Source organism: Bufo bufo, chromosome 1 (assembly GCF_905171765.1).
Source record: "Bufo bufo chromosome 1, aBufBuf1.1, whole genome shotgun sequence".
Lineage (NCBI taxonomy): Eukaryota > Metazoa > Chordata > Amphibia > Anura > Bufonidae > Bufo > Bufo bufo.
The window spans coordinates 207088227-207104534 of record NC_053389.1 but is presented as its reverse complement, the minus strand read 5'-3'; the positions used below and the strand labels follow the sequence as shown (position 1 = coordinate 207104534).

The 16308-nt window shown below is 42.8% G+C and overlaps 1 protein-coding gene across 3 annotated transcripts in view; it reads left to right on the top strand.

Moving 5' to 3' along the window:
* Positions 1 to 16308, top strand: part of LOC121003066 (cytoplasmic phosphatidylinositol transfer protein 1-like) — a 154347-nt gene that overhangs the window by 74544 nt on the left and 63495 nt on the right. For all 3 annotated transcript variants that reach the window (XM_040434626.1, XM_040434643.1, XM_040434636.1), the window contains exon 3: positions 5208 to 5296. In XM_040434626.1, the coding sequence (XP_040290560.1) occupies positions 5208 to 5296 (89 nt within the window). The remainder of the gene's footprint in view (positions 1 to 5207; positions 5297 to 16308) is intronic.

Below are 16308 nucleotides of genomic sequence, written 5' to 3'. Positions count from 1 at the left end.
GCAACTTATTGGCCATCTACTCAGGTGCGATGTGATATAATATTTCTCTGCTTACCAAAGTCCATTTGCGGTGATACCGGTATCGCTGGTAACAGGTCATACGTACATGTGTTTTTCCATATGCGGCTAAGTGTTTTCACGATCGCAAATTCACGCAATCTATCCCCGCGCTTGTGCCGGCACTTACTTCTCTGCGCCTATACTTCTCAGCGCACGCGTATTGGGGATGTAGAAATGTCGACTTTGTTCAATGGATGTGTATACTTCTTCTTTTAAATTCAGGTTTTCCGCTCTGCATATGTCGCTGTATTCACCCTTATTTCACCAAAAATAAGGGTGAATACAGCGACATATGCGAAGCTATCAAGTATTTCACAAATCAGGCTTTTCCAAAACGGTGTGTATAGGGATGGCTAGGGTGTTGTCTCTTTCTATAGATACATGCAATCTTCCCAAATGTCCAAAGGCTTGTAATCAATATTTCTCTGCAATGCACAACTGTGGGATGCAGTCTAAGGTCGGCCCAAGTCTGTATCAACAGTGTGGTGAAAGCCAGAAGCAATATAACACAAACCACATGCAGTAAAGGCTCTAGTCTTATACATGCGCTACCTTTACTGCCTTTGTCCAAGCACTATCCTTTAATGGTCCTCAACCTTCTCCAAAAGACCAATGCCTCTTTCTCTCAGAAGTTGGTTCTTAGCAAAGTGTATTTTCTGGCAGCTTTCACTCACAGGGATGGTATCTTCCTGGAGAATTATTTTCTTCTGTTTTTGCTTGTCTGGTTTACACACCAGCAGCAGCATGCACTTCTTCACTCTAGGCTGACTTGCCAGCAACTCCTCTCTAGCTAGGGAAAAGTTGGGCCAGCCAAACACCCAGCAACTATTACTAAGGACTTCTATTAACCCTTTAGCAATGAACCAGCAGGTCACTGCACTTGACTAACAGCTCATGAAAAATTTAATGTAATCTGTATGAAGTGAATTTTGTGTAGTCACACAGACCTGATATAATGTCAATGTATGCCTGACCTACACCAAATTCATAAGGTGGTGTAATGCATACATCATTCAGACTGAAAAAACCTTCCTCTGTATTATTTTAATTAGAGATGAGCGAAGTTTACAGAACTTCGATTTGGTTGCTTCGCCGAATTTCACAAAGAAATTTGCTTGTTGACAAATGACTTTGCCAAGAAGTGCATTTCTTTGTAAGTAGCAAGCGCATTGAAGGGGAACGTCGATTGCGCTGCCACCCATTATTGAACCCGTCAGATGCCACATTGCCGCATCTGAGATATTTAGGGGTTAATCATAAAAATAAAAATAAATTAAACAATACTCACCTTATCCATTTGAGCGCTAAGAGGCCACCGTAGCCATCTTGATTGAAGATCCCAGGTGAAATCTTGTGCGGTGTACAAGACATTTCATGGCGGATCTTCAATCCAGATGGCTGCAGTGTCCTCTTCGCACTCAAATGGATGAGGTCAGTATGATTTTTTTTTTTTACCGCCATTTCAGGCAAAATTGATTCGTCACCATGAAGCACAAGGAAATTCGGCTTCGAGGTGAATCGAACTTTCTCTGAAATTCACTTCCAAAGTCCACTTTTGATACTTAGATTCGCTCAACGGTAATCTTAATGTTTATTCATGGAACAATTTGCTTAATGAATTGGTGGCCATTTCTGGAAACCTGACCCACAGACTAAGAATAAATACAATGTGTGAGCCAGATCCAAGCCTAAGGTGTGTGGAAGTCATGTTCCGTACTACCCTCAAGGACTCTTGGTAAACAATGTGATTTAGCTGAAATTGACAAAGTATAAACAGCTAGTGGAGCTTGGTCAATGATCACATAAGCAAAGTGGTGCTCCCTTAATATTGGGTTCTGTAACAGGGTATATGTTGAAGCAGAGTTATATGAATGCTGAATGGTATCAAACATTACTGCGATGCAGATCGTCACACTGGCATGGCAACAGACCTAGAGATGCAGGAATCCTCCTATGGTATGTCATTCCAAACGCCCCCGTTGCTCCTAGAGGCTCATTTGCATAGATTAAAACATAATTCGCCTCAGCAATGCAGGCACATATGAACATGGCATCCACACAGATGCCTTCAGCTGCCAAGTGCACCACATGTAACAGGTCAGCCAGTGTCATAGGTACAAATCTGCTGACAGATGCCCTGTAAGACTATACCAGGGATTAGACAACAAACCTTATGAAGTATGGCAGGCAGTCGACAACCCCAATGTATAGGTGAAGTAGATCATGTGCTGATATATACAGTATATGTATATATAGTTATTTTACACAAGCAGAAGAGGATCAGAGTCTGACTTAATAACAGGGATTAAATACAACAAAGCTCAATAGATCATCCGCCACCTCAAGCTAGCATCAAAGCAAACTGCATGCAGAGTATAACACTTTTTTTTTTTTTTTTTTTCACACAAGCCATTATTCCATACTAATGTTATTACTAGTGTTGAGCGAACTTCTGTTTTAAGTTCGGCGTCTAAAGTTCGGCTTCCGGTTAGCGGAGAATCCCGATATGGATTCCGAATTCCGTTGTGGTCCGTGGTAGCGGAATCAATAATCGGCCATTATTGATTCCGCTACCACGGACCACAACGGAATTCGGAATCCATATCGGGATCCTCCGCTAACCGGAAGCCGAACTTTAGACGCCGAACTTAAAACAGAAGTTCGCTTAACACTAGTTATTACCTATTTGTGCACTTCAATTGAAAAAGGTAAGTAACATGGGCCTTAAAATATTTTTCTAGTGGTGGGTCTCAGATACCCTAATCAAAGTCAGTTTTCAACCTTAATTTGTCCTTGTATCATATATTGTAGATAGTATTTTTTGATGCAATGAGATATTACCCCCATCTTTGTAAATTAACAATTTCTCAGGAAGGTGAGTAATGGTGGAATGCTGGTACATCTCAGTGTAACCTTGTAATATTTCAGACTCAACTTGTTGCTGTCTAGTAGTTGAATATTTGAGAGATCATAAAGGGAAGAAAGTTCAGGAAAACAATTTTCTCATGATAAACTTTATGGGAAGTCTAGTTGAGTGCAATTATTTCTGCATTGGTGTAAAGATTTTACGTTTGGTCCAAGTTATTTTTATTGATGACTTATCCTCAGGATAGGTCATCAATATCAGATCGGGGAAGGGGGGGGGGGTCCCAGCCCCCGTACTGATCAGTTGGGGGGGGGGTCCCGGCCCCCGTGCTGATCAGTTATTTGAAGAGAAGGCTTTACTCAGTACCAGCGCAGCCTTCCCTTTATTGTTTACCTGCTCGCCGTCGCAACTGCAGCAGTTAGCAGGTGTAATTACAAGAAGCCGTCCCATTCACTTCAGTGGGAAGGCTCGTTCTTATTGAAGTGTATAGGAATGTCCCATTGAAGTGAATGGGACGGCGTTTTGTAATTACACCTGCTTACTGCTGCGGTGCGAGGGCGAGCAGGTAAACAATAAAAGGAAAGGCTGCGCTAGCATAGTGTGCGGACTTCTCTTCAAACAGCTGATTGGCGGGGATGCCCGGTTTCGAACCCGCACCCTGTCATTCAAAGTGCAGAGGGCACGACAGTTGCAGAAAGAGCTGAGCCTCTAAGGTCCCTTTCACACGAGCGAGTTTTCCGCGCGGGTGCAATGAGTGACGTGAACGCATAGCACCCGCACTGAATCCTGACCCATTCATTTCAATGGGTCTGTGTACATGAGCATTGTTTTCCACGCATCAGTTCTGCGTTGCGTGAAAATCGCAGCATGTTCTATATTCTGCGTTTTTGACGCAGCCCTGGCCCTATAGAAGTGAATGGGGCTGCGTGAAAAACGCATTGCATCCGCAAGCAAGTGCGGGTGCGATGCGTTTTTCACTGATGGTTGCTAAGAGATGTTGTTTGTAAACATTCAGTTTTTTATCACGCGCGTGAAAAATGCATCAAAACGCATTGCACCCGCGCGGAAAAAACTGAACAATTAAACGCAACCGCAGACAAAACTGACTGAACTTGCTTGCAAAATAGTGCGAGTTTCACTGAACGCACTCTGAACGCATCCGGCCCCAATCCGCAACGCCCGTGTGAAACCAGCCTAAGTGTAATGACAACACCCCCATTGCTCCTAGAGGCTCATTTGCATATATTAAAACATAATTTTTCTCAGCAATATGGGCATATATGAACATGAGACCAACACAGATGACTTTAGCTTCCAAGCGCACATGTAACAGGTCAGACAGTGTCATAGGGACAAATCTGCTGACAGATGCCCTTTAAATATTGAACTTTGAACACTGTATTGTCATTCATTTAAGAACGTACATTTTACTTAGCTATTCATTAACCTTTTACTAGTTTTGTTTTATATGGTGGTATAATATTAAAAACTGCCAGGGTACAAAAGTAAAATATTGTTTGGTTATATTTTGCTATTACAAGAACCTGTGATCACATATGAAGCATCTAAACAGCCATCATAGCATTGTACAGGATGGTAATATGTTTGTAAACATGTTACTCTACTAAAATGTCACTATAAGCATGAAGAATACATTTATTAAGTAGTTACCAGTTTCAGAAATAGTTGTGTAGTCCTGGCTTGTAAGCTAGCTCCAGCAGCATCCAGCACAAGGGCAGTGTGAAGAGAAGGCTGAGACCAGATGAGCCTAATCATTTTAGCTTTCATCAGCTACCTCCACGCAATACTGTCTAATAAATATTCATATGCATATGATTAATGTGTCAGTTTGTGGCATATCTTCCATGGAAGCAGACCATGTGACTGCTATGGGGCTAGTGATGGAAGAAGGGGTGGCAATGAGCTGTATCGCAGCTTCTCAACAAAGTCAAAATAAATTTCCTTTAACCACCACCAGGGGGAGCTCACATATGGAGCTATACAACACCTATTCAGTTCTATTGTATGAGTTCTATTGTAGCTTACAAATTCATATGTACTGAGCTCACTCTAGTGGTGGCTGTGGGCAGCCACAGATTTCTTATTTACAGTTGGATATGTTCACTAGGGGAAATCACTATGTGCACCATACTTTTTCTGCCATGTGCAACTGTGTTGTACAGAGTGTCAACAAAAGGTTTCACACCTTTTTGCTAATAGTGATAATATATATAAGAAATTTCATTAGTGTCTGTTACACTTATCATTTTGTGTTTTTCAGCAAACTGCCAACGTGGGTGAGAGGATTTGTTCCAAAGATATTCTACATTACAGAAAAGGCTTGGAACTACTATCCTTATACTGTAACAGGTAACAAGAAAACCATGCTGCCTTACAGAATGTTAAAATAAATGAAGACTGTGAACGTCTTGTCCTGTAGGTCCTATAAAAACATGACTGAAACAAAAGTGAAAGAATTTACTTAAAGAGGACCTTTCACCAGAAGAAAGCCTCTATACTGACTATACAGAAGTGTAGAGCGGCGCCCAGGGATCCCCCTGCACTTACTGTTATCCCCGGGCGCCGCTCCGTTCTCCGGTTATAGCCTCCGGTATGTTTGTAGTTAGGCTCCACCCACTTGATCCTGCCACGGTCTTCTTCTCCTATGCTGTAGCGCTGGCCAATCGCAGCGCTCAGCCTCAGTTTAGAGGCTTTCTTCTGGTGAAAGGTCCTCTTTACCATTTTAAGCTGTCACCATCGCTATGTTCACTAAAGTACCTTATTTCCAGCAGTCTTCTTTTAACTTTATTTCGTTTTGTCCTTTTGATATGAAAGCCCTCTTTATGATATGCTATTGAGGCTCCAAGGTGCCCAGAGGGGCGTTTTTTTCCCTCTCCGGTGCCCAGTGACGCCCCCCTGCAGTGCCCAGCCCGCCTTAATTTGAATCCCAAGAACGCCTCCTGATCCTCAAATAACCTCCCACAGCCCCGGCAAACGGTTCCGCCCCCTCCCCACGTCATAGTCTACCTAATAGAAATGCCCCGTCCTTCTTCCTGTCGGCGGCCAGAAAACTCGCGCAGGCGCAGTACCGCCTGCGGCCTGCGCCTGCACGATCATCAACCTCCTCAGGGCAACAGCGCTCAAGTTACATCACTGGGCTCGGCGCATGTCCAGTGAGACTTTTGAGGCTGTTGCCCTCAGGAGCTTGATAATCGCGCAGGCGGTACTGCGCCTGCGTGAGTTTTCTGGCCGCCGACAGGAAGAAGGACGGGACATTTCTAGAAGGTAGACGATGACGTGGGGAAGGGGCTGAACCGTTTGCCGGGGCTGTGGGAGGTTATTTGAGGATCAGGAGGCGTTCTTGGGCACTGCAGGGGCGCGTCACTGGGCACCGGAGAGGGGAAAAATACGCCCCTCTGGGCACCTTGGAGCCTCATTAGCATATCATAAAAAGGGCTTTTATATCAAAAGGACAAAACGAAATAAAGTAAAAAGACGACTGCTGGAAATAAGGTACTTTAGTGAACATAGCGATGGTGACCGCTTAAAATGGTAAAAGCAGGTGACAGATTCCCTTTAAAAGTGTTTTGATTTTATGTATATTGACTGATGTATAAAATGTAAATGCCCACTGAACATGGTGATGGCAGCACATACTTTAGTGCTGCCTTAGTACTGTGAATTGGAGTTCTATAACCGTCAGTCCGCCACTGCCAACAAAAAATGGGCTATTAAGCTGGAGATTTATTGTGAAAAAGTCCACATATCCATGTCATACTTGCCAACCAACCCAAATTCATCAGGATTGTACTAAATTTTCAGAGACAGTCCCAGAAATTCGGCTTTTCCCTGTTCCCGGCATTCCTCACAGCGTTGCTCCTTAGGGCAGTGCAGTGAGAGGAGGGCACACCCTTTCTTCTGCTGGGGCACACTTTGGTTCTGGGGCTCCTGCCTAATGGTAGTGGGGGGGCCTATGATGTTAAGTGTCTTTATCGGTGGAAGGCAGGTTGTGTAGAATGCAATGGCCAGCATATGGTCTAGGAATCAGAAAAACAAAGGTAGAAAAATAAGAATCTCTCTTTACTCAAGTGCAAAATGGATGTTCTAGGATGTCCAATTATAGCAGACCTAGTTCCAATTGTACACAGTTTAACTCTCTCTCAGATAGCGGTGTATGGATTTAGGCAAGGATGGGAGTTATAGCCCTCTTTCATCTCTATCTTGATAAAGTCTCTCTCAGTAGAACCTATGGTGGGCAACAATACCTTGGCAATAATGGCTGTAGTGTCCACTGTGGGATACAAGGTCTTGAAGGCACAACTAAACAGGACGTATCCAGGTGTGAAGGATGGCTTAAAGGGGTTCTGCAGTTTGTTTTAACTGATGATCTATCCTCTGGATAGATCATCAGCATCTGATCGGCGGGGGTCCGACAGCCGGGTCCCCCGCCGATCAGCTGTTTGAGAAGGCAGCGGCGCTCCAGCAGCGCCGTGGCCTTTTCACTGTTTACCACTGGCCCAGTGATGTCACGACTAGTATCAATTGTCCTGGGCAGGGCTAAGCTTCAGTCAAGTGAACAGAGCTTAGCCGCGCCCAGGCCAGTTGATACAAGTTGTGATGTCATTGGGCCAGCGGTAAACAGTGAGAAAACCGCTGCGCTGCTGGAGCGCCGCAGGAGCGCCGCTGCCTTCTCAAACAGCTGATCGGTGGGGGTCCCGGGTGTCAGACCCCCGCCGATCAGATGCTGATGATCTATCCAGAGGATAGATCATCAGTTAAAACAAACTACAACCCCTTTAACGGTGTCCCTCACAGCAGCAAAGTTAGAACTACTCTAGGTACCAGGTTACCTTGCTGACCTCTATTCTTGGCCATGCAGATTCTAAGTACTCCCTTACCTTCCTCTCTTCCACTTCTTCTCTTTCTCTTTTTCTATAAAACTTGCAGAGATCTTTTAGTCTCTGAAACTTTATGGCCTAAGGAGAGAAAGCATGAGACAACAGCTTCCCTTCTCCTAGACTTGTCCTCTACACTCCCAATCTAGGAGTGGAGCCAACTACCACCTAGCCTCCTACAAGGGCTGAGCCAGGATTGTTAACCTTGGCTGTGCCATCCATACATGGACATTCTGGGTACAATACATAACATTAATATATAACAATATGTAACAAACCATTTGCAGATACCTCCTCCTGTGGGGTACTGCACCTATGTGTCCATATCGTGTTATAACTGCCAGAAAAAACTATAGGTGACACATTCCCTTTAATCTTTTGGTTGTCACTTCAACAGTATGGGGGTAATTTTATATTTAGTGCAATATTCAGTTATTACAGGTATCAAGAGTAAGCCTGCAACCACTGTGTACTATTTTACTTTTATGGCATAGTCTATCCTATATATTATAGGGACTGTGGGAGCTGTTTGTGAATATATTAGGCATGTTTCGCAGAATGTGATGCAATTAATTTTTAGTGATCCTTTTCGTGATTCTATGGGATTGACTGCTATGAGCAAAATCACTCACCTGTTTTATTGTGATATCTCTAACATCACAGTTATTTAGAACGCAGCTTCAAATATCCCATTTCTTGAGAAGGAACTACTACATCACATTACATTTTAAAAGTACTTTATATTGGCATAAAATGCTAAGTTCAAAGATTTTATATCTTACATTGGATCTTTGAACCGTGTAACAACAATGTGCTCTATTCACACCACATTTGGCCATACAGTTGGCACTATACATCTGACAATAAAGTACCAAACAGAAGGATACCGTTGTATACTGAACAACATCCATATCATCCTATGGGACAGGCAGGAGCCAAAAAAATGTCCTTTTGGTATATGACTGATGTTTATGGATAAGGGTACTTTCACACTAGCGTTATTCTTTTCCGGTATTGAGTTCCGTCACAGGGGCTCAATACCGGAAAAAAACTGTAGATGACACGCTGTTATGGAGGGATCTGCGGATGACCTGTGGATGACACTGTTATGGGGCTGATGCTGACACACCGTTATGGGGGGATCTGCAGATGACATACTGTTAAGGGGGATCTGCTGACACAATTGATGACACACTTTAATATGGGATCTGTGGGGGTGTGGAGGACTCAATCTAATAGGGGATCTGTGAAGGTGTAGAAAACAAACTTTTTTTGGGGCAGGTACAACCGGCTGGGGCAGCTTGAGTAAAGCCTGCACCAGACCACTGGTAACCCAACCACCGTATACTTCCACCAATGTACCAGCCCACCATATCTCCTTCCTTAAACCAGGAGGCTGGTTTTCCCTCCCACTCTCTGGAAACGACAATTGCCCGCTTATGGTCACTTACATGCTCTGCTGGTATGGCACATGGGGGACATAGGACAACAAATGTGTGTACCGGTACTTCACATGTATGTACATAGCAGGCCATTCTCCCTATGGAGCACAGCCTGTGATGTACCTGCGATGTGTCGGCCATGTTGCTGCCAGTAAGATTGCTCTATTCACTTTGTAAGACACACTGACATTTTCCTCCACTTTTGGGGGATAAAATGTGTGTCTTATAATGGGAAAAATACTACTTAGCTGCTGCATCTAAACATCCCCAATCATGTTGTTCTTGGAAGGAAAAACCAACACTTAAGCTAGTTAGGCTATGTTTACATTGGCTCTCGCAATTCCGATATCCTGGTCCAGCATAGGAATACAATACCAGAATTGCTGTATAAAAATCTGCCAGTGCTAGACAGTTCTGGCACCTGACAAATCCTATTCTCTATAATGGGGTCCTCTGGGTTTCCAGCATGAATACCGGTATCTTGCCAGACAAAATCCTGCTGAATGTATATCCTGGATACAGCAATTCTGGTGTTCTGATCCTGTGTGGACATAACCTTGTCCCCCCCGTGCCCATTCAGAACCCATGGATGCTCATCCATACTGTGCACATGTATGGTGGAGTCGTAAGACATAGCTGTTGGCCAAACAAGAAGACAGCAGTTGAATGTGCATGGTCGTCTTTAGCGCATCTCTTTTACAAATCTCCCTCGGTCTTGAATAATGTTGTAAAAGTCTTCTTCTTAGCTCCTTTCTCCAGTATGTCTGAGATCATTTTGAATATTATTTCATTTTTTTTATGTTAGCAGAGCAAACAAGTGAGACTATGTTGCAAGGGCAAACAGTTGAAAATCAAAGCACGGGGCAGTGATGAATCCTTTATGCTCCATATAATAGTTTGTATGGTACAGTACATACCTGAACAATGGGACTGATTTTAAATACCAGCTGCTGTAGAATGATCAAATACTGGGGTCAGACGTGAGTTCTCTCATCATTTTCTAACCAGAAAAAAAGAACTATAATTTAAATAATCTAAATGCAGTTAATAAGGAGTTATATGATTGTGCAGAGCTTCTTGCTCTTTTGTAACACTGAACTAATTATTTTTTCATTTCTGCACCTGCACATTGGTAAGCACATCAAGGTATGCTTAATGGCGCCTGTACATGTTGCGGTAACTGCTAATTGCCGTACTTTACCTGTTTTCGCCATGGCTTCAGGTATGGGCATGCTTAGTCTTCATGATGGTAACAGCAGAAAGAGTTTTGGGGAATGTCACAGAGAATTATTATTATTTTTTTTTTAACTCTTTAAGGACCTGAGTTTTTTTTTTTTTGCGTTTTTTCCTTTTGCGCTCCCTGCCTTCCCAGAGCCATAACTTTTTTAATTGTTTGTTCACATAGCCATATGAGGGCTTGATTTCTGCGGAACAAGTTGTAGTTTCCAACACCACCATGTAATATTGCATATGATGTAGTGGGAAGCGGGGAAAAAATTCCAAATGAGGTGAAATTGCAAAAAAAAAAAGCAATTCCACCACAGTTTTACGGGTTTTTTATTTACAACGTTTAACCAGTTACTTTTATTCTAAAGGTCAGTACGAATCCGGTGATACTTTATATGTATAGTTTTTCTTGCGTTTTGATAGTGATAAGAAAATTAGACAGTGGGCGATCTGAACTTTTCATCGATACCATTCTGGGGTGGGTATGACTTTTTGATCATTTTTTATAAAAAAAAAATTGTAGAAAGTGAAGCGACCAAAAACGGCGATTCGGCCATTTGGAAGCTTTTTTACGTTTTGCTGTTTGCCGTATGGGGAATATACACTGCTCAAAAAAATAAAGGGAACACAAAAATAACACTTCCTAGATCTGAATTAATTAAATATTTTTCTGAAATACTTTGTTCTTTACATAGTTGAATGTGCTGACAACAAAATCACACAAAAATTAAAAAATGGAAATCACATTTTTTAACCCATGGAGGTCTGGATTTGGAGTCACACTCAAAATTAAAGTGGAAAAACACACTACAGGCTGATCCAACTTTGATGTAATGTCCTTAAAACAAGTCAAAATGAGGCTCAGTAGTGTGTGTGGCCTCCACGTGCCTGTATGACCTCCCTACAACACCTGTGCATGCTCCTGATGAGGTGGCGGACGGTCTCCTGAGGGATCTCCTCCCAGACCTGGACTAAAGCATCTGCCAACTCCTGGACAGTCTGTGGTGCAACGTGATGTTGGTGGATAGAGCGAGACATGATGTCCCAGATGTGCTCAATTGGATTCAGGTCTGGGGAACGGGCGGGCCAGTCCATAGCATCAATGCCTTCGTCTTGCAGGAACTGCTGACACACTCCAGCCACATGAGGTCTAGCATTGTCTTGCATTAGGAAGAACCCAGGGCCAACAGCACCAGCATATGGTCTCACAAGGGGTCTGAGGATCTCATCTTGGTACCTAATGGCAGTCAGGCTACCTCTGGCGAGCACATGGAGGGCTGTGCGGCCCTCCAAAGAAATTCCACCCCACACCATTATTGACCCAATGCCAAACCGGTCATGCTGGAGGATATTGCAGGCAGAAGAACGTTCTCCACGGCGTCTCCAGACTCACATCTGTCACATGTTCTCAGTGTGAACCTGCTTTCATCTGTGAAGAGCACAGGGCGCCAGTGGCGAATTTGCCAATCTTGGTGTTCTCTGCCAAATGCCAAACATCCTGCATGGTGTTGGGCTGTAAGCACAACCCCCACCTGTGGACGTCGGGCCCTCATATCACCCTCATGGAGTCTGTTTCTGACCGTTTGAGCAGACACATGCACATTTGTGGCCTGCTGGAGGTCATTTTGCAGGGCTCTGGCAGTGCTCCCCCTGTTCCTCCTTGCACAAAGGCGGAGGTAGCGGTCCTGCTGCTGGGTTGTTGCCCTCCTACGGCCTCCTCCATGTCTCCTGATGTTCTGGCCTTTCTCCTGGTAGCGCCTCCATGCTCTGGACACTATGCTGACAGACACAGCAAACCTTCTTGCCACAGCTCGCATTGATGTGCCATCCTGGATAAGCTGCACTACCTGAGCCACTTGTGTGGGTTATAGACTCCGTCTCATGCTACCACTAGAGTGAAAGCACCGCCAGCATTCAAAAGTGACCAAAACATCAGCCAGGAAGCATAGGAACTGAGAAGTGGTCTGTGGTTACCACCTGCAGAACCACTCCTTTATTGGGGATGTCTTGCTAATTGCCTATAATTTCCACCTGTTGTCTATCCCATTTGCACAATAGCATGTGAAATTGATTGTCACTCAGTGTTGCTTCCTAATTAGACAGTTTGATTTCACAGAAGTGTGATTGACTTGGAGTTACATTGTGTTGTTTAAGTGTTCCCTTTTATTTTTTTGAGCAGTGTATTTTTATACAATGGGCATTTTCGCACATTGTGACACCCATGATGTGTATTTTTTAAATATTTTTTAATTTTTAAAAACTTTTTTTTACACTTTTTTTATAGTTCTCATAGGGAACTATAACATGCAATCATTAGATTGCTATTCTCATAGACCCCACTGCACTAGCATTGGAGTCTATGAGAAAATTGCTTGTTTCATATGGAGCCCTATTACAGGAAAGGATCCATAGGAAATACTATGCAGCAGCCTCCTGTCATTAACAAAGACAGGAGCTGTGCACGCACACTCCGCCTCCTCCGATCGCCGCACGGGGGAGTCGGCAACTGAGGGGTTAAATGCCCGCGATCGGCATTACTGCGGGTTGCGGACATGAGCCGCGGGTGTCTGCTATAAAAAGCTCAGGATCGGGCGCCATCTTTAAAGACCCGACCAGCGCCATACATGTACGGCGCTGGTCGTTAAGGGGTTGTTAATAAGCCCCATGTATAAAACAAAAAAAACAACTATATATATTTGGTATCACTCTAATCATACTGACCCAGAGAATAAATTTATCATGTTACTATGTTATGAAAAATGATGGTGGCGGTATTGTTGTTTTTTTTTAGCACCCAAAAAGAGTTAATAAAAAAGTACCGTACGTTATGTGTACCCCAAAATGGGGCCAATAAAATTTTCAGCTTGTCCTGCAAAAAAAACAAGCCCTCATATGACTACATCGATGGAAAAATAAAGTTATAGCTCTTGGAAGGCGATAATGAAAAAATGAAAAATATTGCTTGGTCACCAAGGCCCAAAACAGGCTGGTCACAACTGATTTTTTTGAATTTTTTCCAATTTTTTCTTTTTTTTGGGCAGTACTATATCATTGAAAATGAAGTACAATATATTGTCTTTTCTAGCAGTCACAACAAATGATAAGACTTCCTTTATAGATAGTAATTAGTTTAGGAAAACTTCGATCCACAACTAATTTGAATTTCCTCACCCTTCATGGTAACCCGGTAAAAAGCGATCACCCATAATGCCATGCATCCAGCCAATCTGCAGATCAGCCATCCCCTGTCATGTCACAGCCCTATAAAACCCTCATCCCACGAGGTCTCTGCCATTGTCCTGTGAGCTGAGCATACGGCGAGACGTGGCAAGCGCTCATGCGCTGAAAGAAGAATATTGGAGAGAGTCAGTGCAGGGAAATTTAATCTTCACCGGTTTTAATAATTTATTCCTACATTTACTTATTCTTATATCATCCATAAACTAAGCTATGTAATTCAATACTAATCAGATGGAAGCCTTTATTATTCCACTGCCAGCGTGCCAACCATTACCATCCAGTTTGTACCCCTTAGTGGGGCCAGGTCTTAATGATGACCATCCTCATGATTTGCTGGCTTTAATTCTTCCAAATCATCCTTCTTGGTCTGCATTTCCTAGAAAAGTCAAAAAGATGCAGAGACGAAGAGCTGGATGTTCCTGATGACATATTTCCATTGATATTTGATGATAGGAATGGAATGGAAGAAAAGCAGATTGCAGAAGAAAGGGCTCCCGTCTGTAGGGCAGGAGAGCGCTGGGGTTGGAGAAGTGGGTATGCCAGAGTTGATTAATAATCTGTTTACTGTCAAATATCCTGCAGGAGATTACAGGTCAGATCAGTAATAGTTTGCATATTGTGCCCCCATCTAACCAGCCAAACCCCATACCAGCAACACCCCCTTTTTAAAGGTGCATTAAAGGTTCCACGCAGCCAGTAACAATGAAGACCGGCTCTACAGTATGACAGCTGCAGGCTAATTGACTGCGTGGTTCTTCACCGTAGCATGGCCGCAACTCCTCGGCAGCATAGCCGCAACTTGCCCACAGCCGTTTGCATGGCCTGGCTATATCTGGTTTATAGCAATTCGTGAAAAATTAATGAATTTCTTGGCTAACTTTGGTGAAATTGCCAAATCAAATATTTCTAAACTTTGCTTTAATAGTAATGCATTGTCATTTTTTGTAATCTGAGGGGAAGATGTTATCTGTAAAGTAATCCTCATTATAACAGTATGTGTAGAATTAGGATAACAGCATTCCCATAGAGGAGTACTGCATTAGTCAGTGTAATGTGTGATGCTCTCTCTGGTCACAGTGAACGGTTTGCCATGCTTAAAGTTCAAGCAAAGAGGAAGTTAAGGAGCCTGTACAGGAAGTAGAATTCATGGAATGGTTTAAAAATAATTTTCAGAAAACCATCCACTCTTTTTTATTTAAAAAAATACAGAGAATAATCACATATTGGTTGTTAATGTGTGATAAAAATGATGGAAGTGTCCTTTTACTTCACCTAAACTGAATTATGGGAACACGGGGCTAGTTCACAATGAGATTCTGCTACTTTAAAAATGTACTCATAAAATCACTGCAAACCATGAGAGAGTTATGGAGCCTATAGGTGGAAAAGTGCCAAACCTAAGACATGATGAATTTTTATTGTACCATAAAAATAGACCAAAAACAACATATTTAAGGCGCAGTGGGCACATTTAACAAGCAGTTAATGTCAGTTGTAAACATTTACTGTAAAATTGGCAACTTTTCATATCACTTGTCAAATCTGAAAAGGAACAAGATAGGTGGGAATAGTCTCCAAGGAGATGTAATTTAATAGCAAGTATTTGGTTTTCTGCCAGGTTGACAGGTCAAAATGTAAAGGTGTGCTTTAAAAGAATTGCTACCAACTACTTCCTTAGATAAGTTTAAAGAATACTAGTTTAATACTAGTAAATTATGTGGAAATTGTACAAACCTCATCAAATCTTGCTGTTTAATTTCTGAGTTTTTAAAGACATGACATAGTGTGATGGTGTTATTTTTCGTATAAACACCAAAATACCTAATTTGGGGATATACCGCACACTTTATGATATTTATTCATTCGTTGCACATTTAAAATTAAGTTGACCAATAATCTTTAGTCTAAAGCATAATAGGGTGAAGTAGGCAAGGAACAGTGATGGCCAGTAAGCATTGTTCACCCGCGAACATATGCGGGCTGCCATCTTTTTTCACAAGTCCGGCGAGGCACAGGTAAGCCCTCACCTGTGCCTGTGCCGCGAGCCGGTCTGAAAACAAGTGCGGTCAGCGGGAGCAGGTAGTTCCGAGAACAGCCACCGGGGGCCTTTATCGGGCTGTTCTCGGAACTGCCTGCTCCCGGTGACCGCATTTGTTTTCAGACCGGCTCGCGGCACAGGCACAGGTAAGGGCTTACCTGTGCCTCGCCGGACTTGTGAAAAAAGATGGCAGCCTGCATGTGTTCGCGGACGAACAATGCGAACTGGCCATCACTGGCAAGGAATAAGTAGGAAATGATTAATAACGATTAATTAGCATTATGTAAGGAACATAAGTAAATAGGGTACCTTCAGGTATGTGAACTTGATTGTTGCTTACTGTATTCCTTACTATATTCAGAATGTCTGGAGAGAATAAAAAAAAAACTGACTTATGTTAAGGTGAGATCACTGTCTTTTTTTCTGTGAAGGATAGTGTGCTTAAATGTTTAGCTAATAAATGAAAATCTATGCAAATTTTTTTTTTTTTTTAAATATTTTTCTATTGGTTGAAAAATGTGGCAGGTGTAATATGAGTTT